This window comes from Tachypleus tridentatus, chromosome 2 (assembly GCF_004210375.1).
Source record: "Tachypleus tridentatus isolate NWPU-2018 chromosome 2, ASM421037v1, whole genome shotgun sequence".
NCBI classification, from domain to species: Eukaryota; Metazoa; Arthropoda; class Merostomata; order Xiphosura; family Limulidae; genus Tachypleus; species Tachypleus tridentatus.
Window position 1 is genome coordinate 64,534,053 of NC_134826.1, and position 16,945 is coordinate 64,550,997.

The 16,945-nt window shown below is 35.2% G+C and overlaps 1 protein-coding gene across 3 annotated transcripts in view; it reads left to right on the forward strand.

Moving 5' to 3' along the window:
• The window catches only part of LOC143244013 (uncharacterized), a 70,475-nt gene extending 57,558 nt beyond the window's left edge, over positions 1–12,917 (forward strand). Inside the window, exons 6-10 of one of the 3 annotated variants that reach the window (XM_076487954.1) lie at positions 2,247–2,471; positions 3,954–4,190; positions 6,033–6,161; positions 7,599–7,863; positions 12,745–12,917. In XM_076487954.1, the coding sequence (XP_076344069.1) occupies positions 2,247–2,471; positions 3,954–4,190; positions 6,033–6,161; positions 7,599–7,863; positions 12,745–12,877 (989 nt within the window). In that variant the 3' untranslated portion in view covers positions 12,878–12,917. Of the gene's footprint in view, positions 1–2,246; positions 2,472–3,953; positions 4,191–6,032; positions 6,162–7,595; positions 7,864–12,744 lie in introns of all 3 variants that reach the window. The other 2 variants (XM_076487953.1, XM_076487955.1) reach the window with 2 other exon arrangements.
• The last annotated feature ends 4,028 nt before the right edge of the window (positions 12,918–16,945 follow it).

Consider the following 16,945-nt stretch of genomic DNA (forward strand, 5'->3'; position numbering starts at 1 on the left):
ATAACATTACGTGAAAGACATAAAACATTCCCTTGTTTACTAGGCCTCATTGATACTTGGAAATAAAGTAAACAAGGCCCAAATCAGTAAAGAATCTGTGTGCAATCATACCCTCTAAAGATATTGTTTTTATTCATTTTCTCTTCGTAGTTTTTCTTTTATATGACTAAAACTGTCTTTGAGAGACTATTCTAAAACTTGCATCTTACTTAACTCAGACACATCAAGAATATTTCTTATGGCTGGCTACTTGCCTTACGTTCGTATAAGTCTAATTATTAATTAGTTAATGTTTTGTAATATGAGATGATATTTACTAATTAGATCCAGCTGCTAATGTGCTGCTATCTTCAGGCAAGACCTGAGAAGGACTTTATATGGCAGTCGTAGTTTCGATATTAAATCCTGGGTTTTCGACTTAGAAACAGCTGGTGTGATCTTTACTCATTCGGGGCGAAACGGCCAAGTCAGATATCCCTATGAGTTAGGCATCTGTCCATAATTTTGAACTGTCGGACAAGGGGAAATGCAACCAATCAGTAGCACCCGCCGCCTGAAGAGGCTGCTCTTAACTGAATAGGAGGTTTAACTGTCACTCTGATAACACGCTAAGATGTAAAGAGTGCTAAATAGTGTCACTTCTAGACCCCCAAAACCTTACTTCCCTAGTCCAATACATTGACCACAAGACCATGTTTAGAACCCGTGACCCTTAGTTTCACAGTGCGATAGTTATCCACCAGGCCACGTTTGGAATCTTTAAGTTTCTTGTCCAATATTTAACCACAAGGCGGCTACATTTGGAATCCTTAGATTTCTAGTGTAATACCTTAACCACATGACCACATTTGGAACCCTTAGATGTCTAGTCTAATACGTTTAGAACCCGTGACTCTTAGTTTTCCAGTTCGATACATTAATCATAAGGCTACATTTGGAGCCTTTGATTTCTAGTCCAATACGTTAACCACAAAGCCATATTTGGAACACTTAGATATCTAGTCCAATACGTTAACCACAAAGCCATATTTGGAACCCTTAGATGTCTAGTCTAATACGTTTAGAACCCGTGACTCTTAGTTTTCCAGTTCGATACATTAATCATAAGGCTACATTTGGAGCCTTTGATTTCTAGTCCAATACGTTAACCACAAAGCCATATTTGGAACACTTAGATATCTAGTCCAATACGTTAACCACAAAGCCATATTTGGAACCCTTAGATATCTAGTCCAATACGTTAACCACAAGGCCACATTTATAATCCGAGATCCTAGAATTCTTAATCCAATAGCTTGTTACACCAGTTTAAGGACCCTAAACTTATGGTAGTGAAACGTCAATAGTGAACTTTTAGGAGATTGTGAAAAGTAACATTGATATGGACCTTAGATAATCCACCTTTAAATACCAAATAAAAATGCATCACCTACAATCTGGTCTCCGAAAAATGCAGTTTCAGATAGAGTTCGCATAAGAAAATGTCAAATGAGTGTAAAGAAACGGGAAATAGTTATGATGACAATCAAGGGTGAGGAGATTTGCTTTGAAATCGATACAGTGGATATTTATAGATGCCTAAACTAAAATGTTTTTGCCAGAGTTATAAACTGCTGTACAATTAAACAAAACATTTCCGTGCTCTTCAATACATGTTCACGTATTAGTTCACATAATTCTCTGTTTCTGTATTGTTTGTGTGTGTGCGTGTAAATGCGTAAGCATAATATAACTTTATGATTAATATTTTAAGCACAAAATATGCCCTTGGGAAATAATATGTTATGATAGATCCCATAAAAATATGGTGTAAAAGTACGATAGATAATAGTTATCCAGTAAGAGTGAAAATTCCCCACATGCATTTCCTTAATTGAATGGGCGTTGCCACTTTTGCTTGAAACCATTGCTACTCTAAGTAAAGGAGGTTTCTATGTACAGCACAACAGAAACCGATTGGTTTTAACCAACATTTTTTTTAAATATTAGTTTCGATACCGAATTATTTGGGCTCTAATTTCAGATTGAAATATCATGGGAGTTTAATAAATGTGTCTAATAAAGCATAAAATGAATGCACAATTTCGGTTTACTCGACTAAGGATTCCGTTAAATCACCGTTTCTACTAAAGCGTGTTAAACCTGCGAGTGTTGTTAAACCGAAGTGGTTTATGGTTTACTTCCTAGTATACTGACCATAAATCATAATGTTGTGTAATCTCATTTTTACATTCCTGCTCTGAAAGGATACCGTGGTCAATTGTGTGAAGAAGAAGAAAATCTATGTGATGGGCAGCCATGTTTGAACAACGCCATCTGCTGGGAAAATGAAACAAATTACTGGTGCGACTGTCCAAGAGGGTTCACTGGTCGGAACTGTGAGACGGATATTAACGAGTGTCTGTCTGGTCCCTGTGTCCATGGGGTTTGTGAAGATGGTAAAGGAACGTTCACGTGTTATTGTCTACCTGGTAAGTTCATCTGTGTCATCACTGAATGTTCTCTTGTTCAAGAATATGTTGCATTAGCTTTAAAGGCTTGCAATTTTATAATGAGTGTTTACGAAGCTGAGTCATAATCTCGTTGTCATGTGCACTCACAAAGTATTCAAGTACAGATTGTACTTTTACAAACATCTTTACTTTAAAATGTTAAAGATCATAAGGTCGCCGTTTCTCTTACTGCCTGGTGTCCAACACCTGTTGGTAAAAGCTTCTTTTGTGGTTTTCGAATCTGTTTGGTTTCTCTGAAAGAAGGCTGAAGGCCTCTTGCTATGATCACCTGTTTTAGACACCCAAAATCACTATACAGTAGTGTGTTGGGTAATGTATTAAGATTTCAGATAACCGGTAATTTGAATTTGAATTTAGTAGTTAATTTATAAATGTCAATATAAATCAAATTTATGATATTTGCTGACAAGATTAAAACACACGATTTTCTTTCTCAACAAACAATATATTTAATTATACAAACAACAATACAATTTATAATAACGGTTATTATAGATAATTATTAAAAATATTGGTTTCTGTGTAAGAATTTACAAACTATACTGAATATTTTATCGACAGTCTAGGTCCACGATGGGCAAATTAATTCTGAATTGATACTGTTACATCTCACTTAAGCTAACGCTGTCTTTCCTTGGCTGACCTCACTCCAATTACAAACTGCCTTTATCCAGTGTAGCTATTTAATGCTCTCGTAGAAATAATAACGTTCGAAGTTATTCACTGAAGTTGAAGGGTTTGTAATGTTCGAAAACTATAAACTTTCCTGATCCTGTTCTGCAGTTTTCCTATTAATAACATTGATCACAATTATAGCTTCTAAGGTTTAGTATATTGACTGTAACTTAGTATAGTATACTGACTGTAGATGATCAATAATATTCTGTCTCTCAGCTATCTACTTTTATGAGAATTAGACGAGATTCTCGAATGTTCAATAATGTTCGAAAACACGTAAACCACATAATGTTGATTCTTGCTCTCGAGAACCTTGTACAAATTTACAGAATAAGTGGGACTTGCACAATACACATACAACAACATAGTCACATGCATCAAACTGAAACACACGTACGTATTAAAATAACGATAAATCCGTTACAATTGTCAGTCATTCAGTAGACATTAAAATGGCGTGGCATAAGTAACGCTTAACATTGCAATTTGTACTGTCGTGACGTCATTAAAACGTGCGCATACCATAAATTACAAGAATAATTAAGAACTATACACTCTGTAGGCTACGGTGCAGATAGCCTAGTTGCTTTGCGCCATAAAACACCAAACCAACCAACCAACTGTAGGCTACAACACCACATGACATATGACCGTCAAAAGCAATAAATAAAATTATTTATTACTCATAAGTTTGGTTTTATTTGCAAATATAATTTCTTTAATGCATGTCATGTATTAATTTTAATGCTAAATTTTCCACAGGTTTTGGAGGTGATCACTGTGAGTTCGAGTACGACGAGTGTGATTCTAACCCTTGTGTCAACAGAGGAGCTTGCGAAGACCTAGTAGCGAGTTACAAATGTCACTGCGGTCCAGGCTACAAAGGCAAACGATGTCAGGTTAAAGTAAACCTTTGTAACCCTAACCCTTGCCCTAATCCAGCACAGTGCGTAGACAAAGGCAACAATTATAGTTGTATCTGCCATAGAGGCTACAGTGGTATGTCTTTCACTCTCTCGTATCGTTTCATTTTATTAGTTAGTTATCAGATAGTCTTTCTTCATTGAACTATTTAACTATGTAATAACTGAGTCGTACTTAAGCCCTGTATTTCTACGCATAACGTAATCCAAATAAGATATGATATTATGCAGTTGCAAAAGAAATTACGTTTCACACCAGTTTTAGAAATACGTTTTTTCACAAGCTGTAGGATAAAAGTGTTAATCGCTGATATGGGATGAAATAGCTTGACTTTAGTTTTGTTTTACTACTTCAATGTGTGCATACTCTAAAGGATACTTTTTTTCCTCGCGTAAGGACATTTAAATACCAATAATATGTTTCCAATTATTTTTTGATCTAAGATATGCTTACTATATGGCTTGCTAGGTGCACGAAGGACGTGAGAAAAAAACATAAACGACCTATTACCTCGAAGTAAAATATTTAAAATAGTATGGATATGACCCAGAAAGGATCAGAAATATTTAATGAAACAATATTTAAATAAACCATAAAAGGCAACTAGTTGTATTAAAACAATTGTTACCGTTTTTTGTAATTGTTTAATTAAACTCTTATGTCATATTTCACCATGAACGGGTCAAATTGTTCTCGAGCTACACGATGAATAAATTCCACAGAAATTGTACCTTACGCCCTCTAGTACATCGACTGGACTTTGATCAAGTGGATGTAAGTCCACGTTTTGCGTATAGAGGAGATACTGGGTTAATATATATCGCTAATTTGGTTTCGTTTGTTTTGAATTTTGCGCAAAACTACACGAGAGCTATCTGACCTTAATTTAACAGTGTATTGTTTGTTTGTTTTGAATTTCGCACAGAGCCAACTCTTGGGCTACTCTTTTACCAACGAATAGTGGGATTGACCGTCACATAATAACGCCCCCACGGCTGAAAGGGCGAGCATGTTTGGTGCGACTGGGATTCGAACCCGCGAACCTCGGATTACGAGTCGAACGCCTTAACACACTTGGCTATGCCGGGCCCTAACAGTGTGAGACTAGAGAAAAAGCAGCTAGTCATCACCACTCACTGCCAACTTATGGACTACTCTTTTACCAACAAATAGTAGGATTGACTGTACATCATTACGTTCCCGTGGCTGAAAGGATGAGCGTATTTGGTGGGATGGGGATTAGAAGTCGCGACCCTTGGATTGCGAATCGAGTGCTATAACCAGCTAATTATGCCAGACTTATAACGTCAGTAATAATGCTCTTGCATGAGTCCGTAACTTAAGGCTTAGTTGTAAGCTAATGTATGTAAATAAGACTGAGAATGTAAAAAACTACCGACTTAACAATTAAGAATGTTTTCTTTCAATACATACTAGCAGGAATTTGCAAAACATTTGCGAGAAAATTGTATCTTTATTGCAACCGTATTTATTTGAATACAGGATTTATAGAATAATACAAAATAATTCTAATTGCAAACATCGAAATTAACAACACCATTTGTTTTAGGCCTAACATTAGTTAAGCCTTTTTTAAGTACGACTTAAGAGATAAATTAACACTCTATCTAACGTTTGTTTTTTGCTTTAGCTTAGTTAGAGTTAAACTTTACCGTATTTACTTATCAATAAATAAACTTATAATATTTTTCACGAAGTAACGTTATGCTTTTTTTTAAACTTTGATAAATTTTAATATGCTGTTGTACAAAATGTTTTCTAAAGTATATTTACATCCATTGAAATCAAGTGCGTGCGCATGCGTATCTCAATAATAAGTTACGCACATAGTTCCGTGACAAACAAAAATTGAATGTTATTGTAATATATTAATAAATTGAGACTATCTATTGGCAGGTGCAGGCTGTAGTCAGCATTACAACCCTTGTTTTCCAAATCCCTGTCAGAATAGTGGCAGCTGTTGGCCTAGTCTCGACACTTTTTTCTGTTCCTGTCGACCTGGCTACACCGGTGACCTCTGTGAAGGTTTGGGAAATTACTTTAGAAATATAGCTGTCAACAAATTATTGTTTGATTTATAAAACAAGAAAATATTATGTTAAGCTTCGTACTAAAATTATGTGTTTTATCATAATAAATATGAATTAATGAATCCAAATGTCTAGAGAATCAAAGTAGTCAGTTAGGCTTAACGAAATTGATTAAAAATTGTTTGACTGCAAACGTATCTGAAACTACTGTGGAATTAAAATAATACTTTAAAACCATCTTTAATCAAATAATGCTTTTGTTTGTTTGTTTGTTGTTTTTTACACTTTTTATCGTCAATCGGTAGATCTTCTTACATCACCAGCTCTAGTATTTCCTAAAAATAACTATATCTCCAGCATAGCTTATGTTTCTTGGTACTGTGTGAAAGGTATTCTGGCCAGTGACTTGTCACAAGCAAAAATATACCTGAAACGTTCTATGTCGAAATAATTACAATGTTGAGTTTTCAGATTCATAATGGACTAACTAATTAATGTTAAAAGTGCATGCATTAAAACTTTGTGTTCATCACATCCGTTAATGTCTGTTATTGTTATCTCAGCTAGCGGTTCAATGTTTTGTAAGCCTAATAAAATAACTAGTTTGGTAAAAAGAAATATATGTGTTTGGAAATACTAAGCTAGGAAGATTTTATGCTTGTTGATAAGTAAGATTTTTAGCCCACTTTAAAGTGTAATTGAATGCCATAAAACTGTTGATTCAATTCAGAGAAAAAATAATAAGGACTTGTTTAAATTAATGTCCACGCCCCAAAAAATTACGTCATTATACACTAACACCTCCGAAGTTGATTGGCTGAAAATGATTTATAAATCAAAAACATGACAACAGTTGAAGGACATCAGAAAAATAGGTAACACGCAATTCGATGTTTTATTATATCTTTTTGAAACTCCTATTTGTGTCTTTGTATTTCGTATATCAAAGCCATGTCGGGCTATCTGCTATTCCCACCGAGGTAAATCGAACATCGAATTTTTGTGATGTAAATCCGAAGACTTACCGCTGTCCCAGTGAGGTACTTGAAAGTCTTACTGGATGATGCTATATCTTGTACAGCCCCCTCCGGTGGGTCAGCAGTAAGTTTAAGGACTGGCATCGCAAAAATTCAATGTTCGATTCCCCACGAGGGACAAAGCGCAAATAGCCCATTCTTTGGCTTTACGCTCAAACAAGCAAATAAGATCTTGGACAAAAAACCTTTGACCACTGTTAATCTACAAACTAGTGTATGGTATGTCTATATCCCTGTTAGCTGGCCTACGTTCTGTCTCATGTGCTTACATACTTCAATATTTCTACTTAGCCTAATAATTACTTGAGGTTTCTAAATTATTTATACCTTCTTATGTTGAAGACATTTAGCAACTTTTAACGACTTTGTTTATTTTCGCTTGTGTTTTATAGTAGAAATGCTGTATCATTCTAAATCTCTTGCACACACACTTGAGAACACTGGTGGATTTGGTGAAGATAAAAACATGCTGGACTTGGTAAACACTCCACTGGATCACTTCCACAATATCTATATTGCCGCAGCCACTTTGGCTGGAGCCTGCTTGATCGTGGCGTTCGTGGTCACCGTATGTCACTGTCGTGTCCATAAAACCTACAAAAGGCTTTTCACTGGTAGTTTCCATGGAGAAGTGCCCTCTGATGTCAAGAATGTGAAGCGGTATGCTTGCGTGTATTTTAATAAAATTAGCGTGAGACTGGCGCATCTTTTTAAAGAATTATAATATTCATTCTTATACGAGATAAAGGGTACACATATGTGATTATTTTACTGTTTTTAGTCTGACTATACGGTTTTTAATAAATATTTCATTTAAAAGTTTAATAAACTGGTTCCGAAAATATTTCAATCAGTTTACCGGTTTAAGTTTTTAAATGTTTCAAATAAAAATATTAGTGTGATTTAAAAGTGAGAGTTGGTATTATATAAACGCCAAACATGTGAAATAGGCTTAACAACAGTATACGTAAAACTTGACCTGTGAAAAAAGCTAAACAACAATATACGTAAAACCTGTGAAAAAGACTTAAGTAACACTTCTAAAAGCTACTCACCAATCACGCGTACAAAGATAACATATGCGTGGACAACTGAAGTCCTATGAAAATATGTTAACGTTTTTGTGGGACGTAAAATGTATATAATATCGTGTCTTTGATTTATGAGGTTAACTTAAGAACATTATTTAGTGTGTTATGAAGCTAAGATTTTTGTAAATGTGCTTGGTTTGTTTTGAATTTCGCGCAAAGCTACACGAGAGCTATCTGCGCTAGCCGTCCCTAATTTAGGGATGTAAGACTAGAGTAAAGGTAGCTAGTCATCACCACTCACCGCCAACTCTTGGGCTACTCTTTTATCAACGAATAGTGGGATTGACTGTAACATTATAACATCCCCACGGCTGAAAAGGCGAACGTGTTTGGTGTGACGGGGATTCGAACCCGCGACCCTCAGGTTACGAGTCGAGCGCTTTACGGAATTTTATAAGCATCTTGTTTTAGTACTCGTCCATTATGTCATTATTCAATCACAAATTAATACAAGTTTATTCAAAGTCACAACCTTGTATGATTTTGACCCGCCTGCATGGTGGTTAAGAGGCACTCGACCGGCGGTTTTGAATCCCTTTCACACAAACATGCTCGTTCTTTCAGCAGTGAGGGCGTTAAAATGTGACGGTCAAACCAATCATTTGTTGATAAAAGTGTAATTCACGAGCTGACAGTGGGTGGTGATTACTAGCTGCCTTTTCCCGGGTCTTTCGCTGCTAAGCTAAGGGACAAGTAGCACGGATAGCTCTCGTGTAGCTTCGCGCAAAATTACAAAAAAAAAAAAAAAACACAAAATAATTTTGGCTCTCTTTCGGCTATTTTAATATTCTGGTTTGCAGCTTCACATATTCCTTTTCTACGTTTGTTTTATATTTTAATTTGATCAATTTCATAAGACCAGATCTCACAAAGTATATATTTGTTTTATATTTGTCGCCTTGTACTTTAAGGTGATTTATGTTTATTGGCTCTAAACATTATGTTTTGACGTGTTTATCAGGTTATTTCTAATATGGTATAATCTTTTATTGGCATTAAGAAACAGTTTCTGAATTAAAAATTAATTTGAACATCGATTTCATTTGAGTTTTTTTATATATAAAAATAATAAGAAATCATTTTTATAGTCCATTTTCAATCAGTTTCCGACGTGCATTTTAACAGAGACAGTGAAATAAATTAAAGTACTATTTTTTAAGCACATATACTTTTCATTGGAATACGTTTGCTTTGTCATCTCCATTAAATCGTGAAGAAAATATCAGCTACACCAAACACGATCAATCAAATTTAATTTTGGTTTACGAGCTTAACCATTTTGAACGCACACAAATAACCCCCGAGACAGTTTTAGCTGCTTCACTATACACTGCTGGCCAAAATCTTAAGGCCAATGAACGTAAAGAAAACATATGCATTTTGCGTTGTTAGACTCAACCACTTATTTGAGTAGAGCTTCGAAAGATGAAACTAGAAAAGGGAAAATAAACATCTTTTTAGCGTTTAATAGGGAAAATGTGAACACTATGAAATTAGCTCAAATACTAGCTGGTCAAAAGTTTAAGACCATATAAAAAAGAAGTCCCAAACAGAATAGGAAATGCCCAACAAGAGGTCTCATTCGTGAGCTGCACGGCCGTAATTGCGAATAATTGCAAACATTCGTTTTGGCATGGTCAATGTAAGCGTTTGCAGAAGGCTGACTGGAATGTTATTCCAAGTGGTGAAGATGGCTTCACGAAAATCATGCACTGTTTGGAATTGACGTCCATTTCTATAGACTTCCCTTGCCATCCACCCCCAAACATCTTCAGTGGGGTTCAGTTCGGGCGAACACACTGGATGGTCCAAAAGAATCACGTTATTCGCCATAAAAAAGTCCTTTATCCTACGGACATTGTGGATTGGAGCGTTGTTCTGCTGAAGATCCAGTCATTTCCACAGAAGTGATGGCCTTCAGTCAATAAGGATGCTCTCTCCAACATGCCAATGTAGCCAGCCGCTGTTTGACGCCCCTGTATAACCTGAAGCTCAATTGTTCCATGGAAAAACGCACCCCAGATCATGATGGAACATCCTCCACTGTGTCGTGTAGAAAATGTCTCCGGTGGGATATTCTTATCGTGCCAGTAACGTTGGAAGCCATCTGGACCATTCAGGTTAACTTGTTTCTCATCAGAGAACAAAAACCTTCGTCCACTTTTCTACGTCCCATGTTTGGTGCTTCTAAGTGCTAAAAAAGGTTTTTTCCATTTTCTTATTTTCATATTTCGAAGCTCTACTCAAATAAGTGGTTGAGTCTAACAACGCAAAATGCACCTTTTTTTTATGTTCATTGGCCGTAAGATTTTGGCCAGCAATGTATATCTTAGTTTATGAGTTCTTCTGCGTGTAAAGAAAACACTGAATGATTTGTGACAGATGAGAAACAAATCGCACTCTACTGGGATTCTTTTTGAAATCATACGTCAGGCTTAACTAGTTTTGTTAATTTAGGTGTGTTCATCACTCTTTAACCTCTAGGTTTTATCTGGCATGATTTAAACGAAATATTAAAAAAAAAAATTATCCGTTTTAGAAAACATTGAGCTTTAAATCCCGCGACTGAATGATAAAACACACTTGAATTAACAAACTGAATGACAAAATACACTTGAATTAACAGACTGAATGACACAACACTTGAATTAAGAGATTGAATGACATAACACACTTGAATTAAGAGATTGAATGACAGAACACACTTGAAATAACAGACTGAATGACAGAACACACTTGAAATAACAGACTGAATAACAGAACACACTTGAATTAAGAGACTGAGTGATAGAACATACTTGAAATAACAGACTGAATGACAGAACACTTGAATTAAGGGACTGAATGACAGAACACTTGAATTAAGAGACTGAATGACAGAAAACACATGAATTAACAGACTGAATGAAAGAACACTTGAATTAAGAGACTGAATGACAGGACACACATGGATTAAGAGACTGAATGACAGAACACTTGAATTAAGGGGCTGAATGACAGAACACTTGAATTAAGAGACTGAATGACAGAACACTTGAATTAAGAGACTGAATGACAGAACACTTGAGTTAAGAGACTGAATGACAGAACACTTGAATTAAGAGACTGAATGACAGAACACATGAATTAACAGACTGAATGACAGAACACTTGAATTAAGAGACTGAATGACAGAACACACATGAATTAACAGACTGAATGACAGAACACTTGAATTAAGAGACTGACTGACAGAACACTTGAATTAAGGCACTGAATGACAGAACACATGAATTAACAGACTGAATGACAGAACACTTGAATTAAGAGACTGAATGACAGAACACACATGAAATAACAGACTGAATGACAGAACACATGAATTAACAGACTGAATGACAGAACACTTGAATTAAGAGACTGAATGACAGAACACACATGAAATAACAGACTGAATGACAGAACACTTGAATTAAGAAACTGAATGACAGAACACACATGAATTAAGAGACTGAATGACAGAACACTTGAATTAAGAGACTGAATGACAGAACACACATGAATTAAGAGACTGAATGACAGAACACTTTAATTAAGAGACTGAATGACAGAACACTTGAATTAAGAGACTGAATGACAGAACACTTGAATTATGGGACTGAATGACAGAACACACTTGAATTAAGATACATATCTTAAGAAGAGTAACGAACCATTTGAATCCTTTAAATCTGTCATTTCACACACACTCTTCTAAATATCATAATTTCAACTCATTCCTTTTATTTTCAGAAAACTGTAGATTCTCCTCTTAAACTTGTAAAGTGTGGGCCTCCACCACTACTGACGAGAACTCATTCCGTGAGTCAACCACAATTTAAAACTTGTGTCTTCAGGTTGTCAGGGGGGGGTATTCTATGAATCCCCTTGTAATAGTGTAAACTTCAGTAAAATCTCCTCTTATTCTTTCTTTCTCAAAAGTAAACAACTTAAGAGAACCTAACGTATCCGTATACTATTCTATTCTTGGGATCACCTTAGCGTCCTTTCTTTACATATGTCCCCCGATGGGACAGAGGTAAGTCTTCGGATTTAAAACGCTAAAATCAGGGGTTTGGCTCATGTCGGTGGACACAGCAGGTCACCCGATGTGGTTTTATCATAAGAAAACATATAACCTTTGTATGTTTTTTTAGTAAAATTTTCCAAAATCTAAAAGGAAAGAACTGTCAGTTTTAGCGAAATAGATTTGAAACTTTCCACCAGTATAATATTTTTTATTATTGTTGTTGTTTTAAATGTACCAACTAAGACATTAAAGTTTGTAACTCAGAAATAAACTTTTAATTTAGTAGTGTTTTTAATATATTTCACTGAAAGTAAAAACGTTATTTTTCGTATTACTATCAATGTTAGATTGATAAGTTATCTGAGTTAAAAAGTACTCGACTAATTCTTCCACTTTTCCTAGTGAAGACCCAGACAGATTTGTATTGAGTCTCCGTGGGAGCGTTTCTAGCTTTCACACGTTTCCCGATGGCGTCTACGAGGCCACAACCATTGACCTTTCAGAAAATCTCGATCGGCCACTCATTGACTCGTAGAAATTTCATTGGACCTTTCTTTCCGTCTCATTTTTCGTCCGTGACCCTGTGATCGTGTTGCCTCCAGTGTGACCAATAATAGTTTTTTATTGTACAACTACATACTAAACATATATTTTGGAAATCTGTTCCTTAATTGTCTACATCAAAAGACTAATCGAGTTTATTCTAAATCCAGTGATAAAAATGAATTAGGCTATACTTTTTATATGTATCCTATGGAATATAACTTGTTAATTTGTTATTTCGTTACTGGGACGTTGACCAATCAGGGCTCACCAGAACCAGAAGGCTTTGCACATTTATTATTCTTGTAAATGAATTATTAAATTTACAGTTACTCTTCACTTTTTTTCTTTACTTACATTAATACTGGAGTGAAGAGTCTGTAAACCTTACGTAGAACGTATGTAGATGTAATTTTACTTTCGCGATTAACAACCAATTTGTAATTAGACAAAGGGGAGCATATTTGAATATTCCTTCTGAAACACTTAATTTTGTTTTCTGTCACAAATCTTAAATGAAATTTATTAGGTTCTGTAATGTAAGAAATATTTGTTAAAATTTAGTTTTTGTATATAAAAAAAGACTGAACAAAGAACTGAATCAAATAAATAAATATTAGTCTTAGATACTTAATACATGTTAAAACTGGAAATGATTAGTTTTGACAGCCGAACATGTGTAACCAATTGAGACTAATATTTATTTATTTGATTTTTATATTGGTAATATTAACCTCCATAATACACGGATTTGTTTCCAGGAACGAACATAATCTTATTCGATTTTCACTTTATTCGTAAGTGTTTAGGATAGACTGATTATTAGAAGTATCCTATACCAAAAAAAAAATGATTTAAAAAGAACAGCATTTCTTTAGCATCGAAAAAGAACTGAAAATCTTGTTCTAGTTATTTCCTGTTCTTCTTCTCTTGATGACAAACAAACAACACCGCCTTGGAAGAAAATATTTTGAAAACAGTTAATTGTACTTAAATATTTTCTGTGTACGTTTTTGGTCCAAAATCGTCTATTGAACTGCTTGTGGTAGTTAAAGTTAATGACATATATGTCATGATACTAGATATTTAAAAGCTAGTTAAAAATGTAATTATAGGAGTTATGTTAGTTTAGAAAGTGTGTTAGATAATCACATGTACTGTTTGCTGGGAATTGTAGTAAATCCCAGAGGCAAGTTCACAGTATTATAAATTGCTGTAATATTACGCCCTCTAGAAACATCATATCTTTCATTTTTTTGGTTAATTTATCGTTCTGATTTTGAAAGCTTAAAACAAGTGACTGGGAAGTGGTTTCTTTGTTGTTGTTGTTGTTTACAGTATGTAAAATATATATTTTTAATTAAAAACGAATGTTTATTAACTTCATCAAATCTGTTCACTAGTGCTCTTGTAACTTCATTTTGATTTTTTGTTTTGTGCAGTGCGTAAAACACTCGTTTTAATGAAAAAACAAAGATTTATTATTTTCATCCAATTGATTACGATCTGTTTCACGATAATAAAGTGTTCTTGTAACTGTATTTTGTTTTTGCTTTTTGTACAGTGCGTAAAACACGCCAAAAATAAAGCTTTATTAATTTCATCCAAACGATTAGGATCTGTTTACCAATAATAGAGTGTTTGAAAGTCCATTTTGTTTTTGTCGTGTGAGTTGGTGCACTGGATATCTCCATAACAACCATTCTACGAATCAAAAAAGAAAGACATACTTAATTTTAGTTTCTAACATATTCAAAAAAATTTCGTGATTTTTTTTAAATTGCTATTTGCATATCTGATCCATAAATATGTACTTAAAGCTTAAAAATATTAAATTTGTGTCTTCCTAAAAGCCAATAGTACAACTTAGTGAACAGAAACCTAGAAGTGTGTAAAGGTCGTGCTGGATTACTGACCGCTCTGAGCTAAGTTCTTGAAAACAGTCCTTTGGATATGTCTTTGACTGACTGGATAGGCCTGGCATGGCCTAGCGCGTTAAGGCGTGCGCTTCGTAATCTGAGGGTCGCGGGTTCGCGCCCGAGTCGCGCCAAACATGCTTGCCCTCCCAGCCGTGAGGGCGTTATAATGTGAGGGTCAATCCCACTATTCGTTGCTAAAAGAGTAGCCCAAGAGTTGGCGGTGGGTGGTGATGACTAGCTGCCTTCCCTCTAGTCTTACACTGCTAAATTAGGGACGGCTAGCACAGATAGCCCTCGAGTAGCTTTGTGCGAAATTCCAAAAAAAACAAAACAAACTGCTGGATAAGGGTCAGTTTATTTCTTTTGTAGCACCGGTTGACCAAGAAAGCTTATGGATTGTTTTAAATTCCAGAAAATGATTTTTGCTCTTTCGAATTTTGGTTACCAACTCATATAAGTTTTTAGTGACTTTGTAATGTTCCACTGATGTTATACATCTCCTGTTTTTAGGATTATTGCACAAAATGAGTCAATATGATTGTTACAGTCGACGTATTACAAAAGATGTCACTGTACGATTGGTTACAGTTGATGTATTACTCAAAATATCGCTCTGAAATTGGTTACAATCGATGCATTACACGAGATATCGCTCGAATTGTTTACCGTCGACGTATTACACAAGATGTCACTCTACGATCTGTTACAGTCGACGTATTACCTAAAATGTCACTGATAAATTGGTTATAGCCCATTGTATTACTAAAAATATCTCTCTATGATTGGGTACACTTAACATATTATACAAAATGTTACTCTATGATTGGTTACAGTCAATGTATTACACAAAATTACAATCTCTGATTGATTACACTCGACTTATTACCCAAAAGAATACTTTATTATTAGCTGAAATCAATGCTACTGTTTTTTCATTACACCTGTAGTACTTAAATGACGTTAACTTAATTAATTAATTGCACATTACCTATCAACCAAATAGTATAAGTGATAACCAGGTTTTATTTGTTCTACTGGGTTAAATAAGTTGTTTCCTGAACACTTGAGAAATATACAAATAACTTGAAAATCGTGAGCAACCATGTCATAAGTTAGGGAATAAAAATTCTAGTAGATAGCATTTGCGACTTGATCGCAGCTTTATGTGACACGTGGGCTAAACGAGTATGTCACAGTTTGGTTTATTTTGAATTTCGCGCAAAGCTACACAAGGGCTATCTGCGCTAATCGTCCCTAATTTAGCAGTATAAGACTAGAGGGAAGAAAACTAGTCATCATCACCCACCGCCAACTCTTTGGCTACTCTTTTACCAACGAATAGTGGGATTGACCGTCACGTTATAACGCTCTCATAGCTGAAAAGGCAAGAATGTTTGGTGCGACGGGGATTCGATCCCGCGACCCTTAGATTAGTAGTCGAGTGCCTTAACCACCTGGCCATGCCGGGCCACCTATGTCACAAAACACAAAATTAAACATGAAAATTATTAATTTAGAACTGTTCACCAGAGAGAGGACAATCTGTCAACAGCGTTAGTCGAATTACAGGATTCACTGTCATCCTTATAACGCCCCACACCTGAAGTACGAAGTGTATGCAGAGACACATCGTTACTCAACCTTTCAGTCCGCAGCCTAGCACGTCAATCGTTAAGCCCACATCTACCCGACTGATTCACATAAGCCGACTGACATTTCTTGAGAAGAGTGTTTCATTTCTTTACTAGTGGACCTTCTTATTGGTAAAATTTGTGTTAATGCTAAGATCGTGCTTTTCAACTGAGCGAATGAGGGTTTAATGAGATCAAAAACCGTAATGAGTGGGTATTACCAACTATACAACAAACTAAAGAGTAAATAGGACATTAGTTACTATTATTTATTCTATTTGTAGTGTGATACGTGTGCGTTTGTGTTTTGTTATAGCAAAGCGACATCAAGCTATCTGCTGAGTCCACCGAGGGGAATCAAACCCCTGATTTTAACTTTGTAAATCCGTATACTTACCACTGTTTCAGCGAGGGACATAGAGTTTGATAATACATTTATTTATGTTATGTTGTATTTATTCTAGTTGTAGATCAATGTATATTTAAGTCCTTATAAATAATTTTACATTT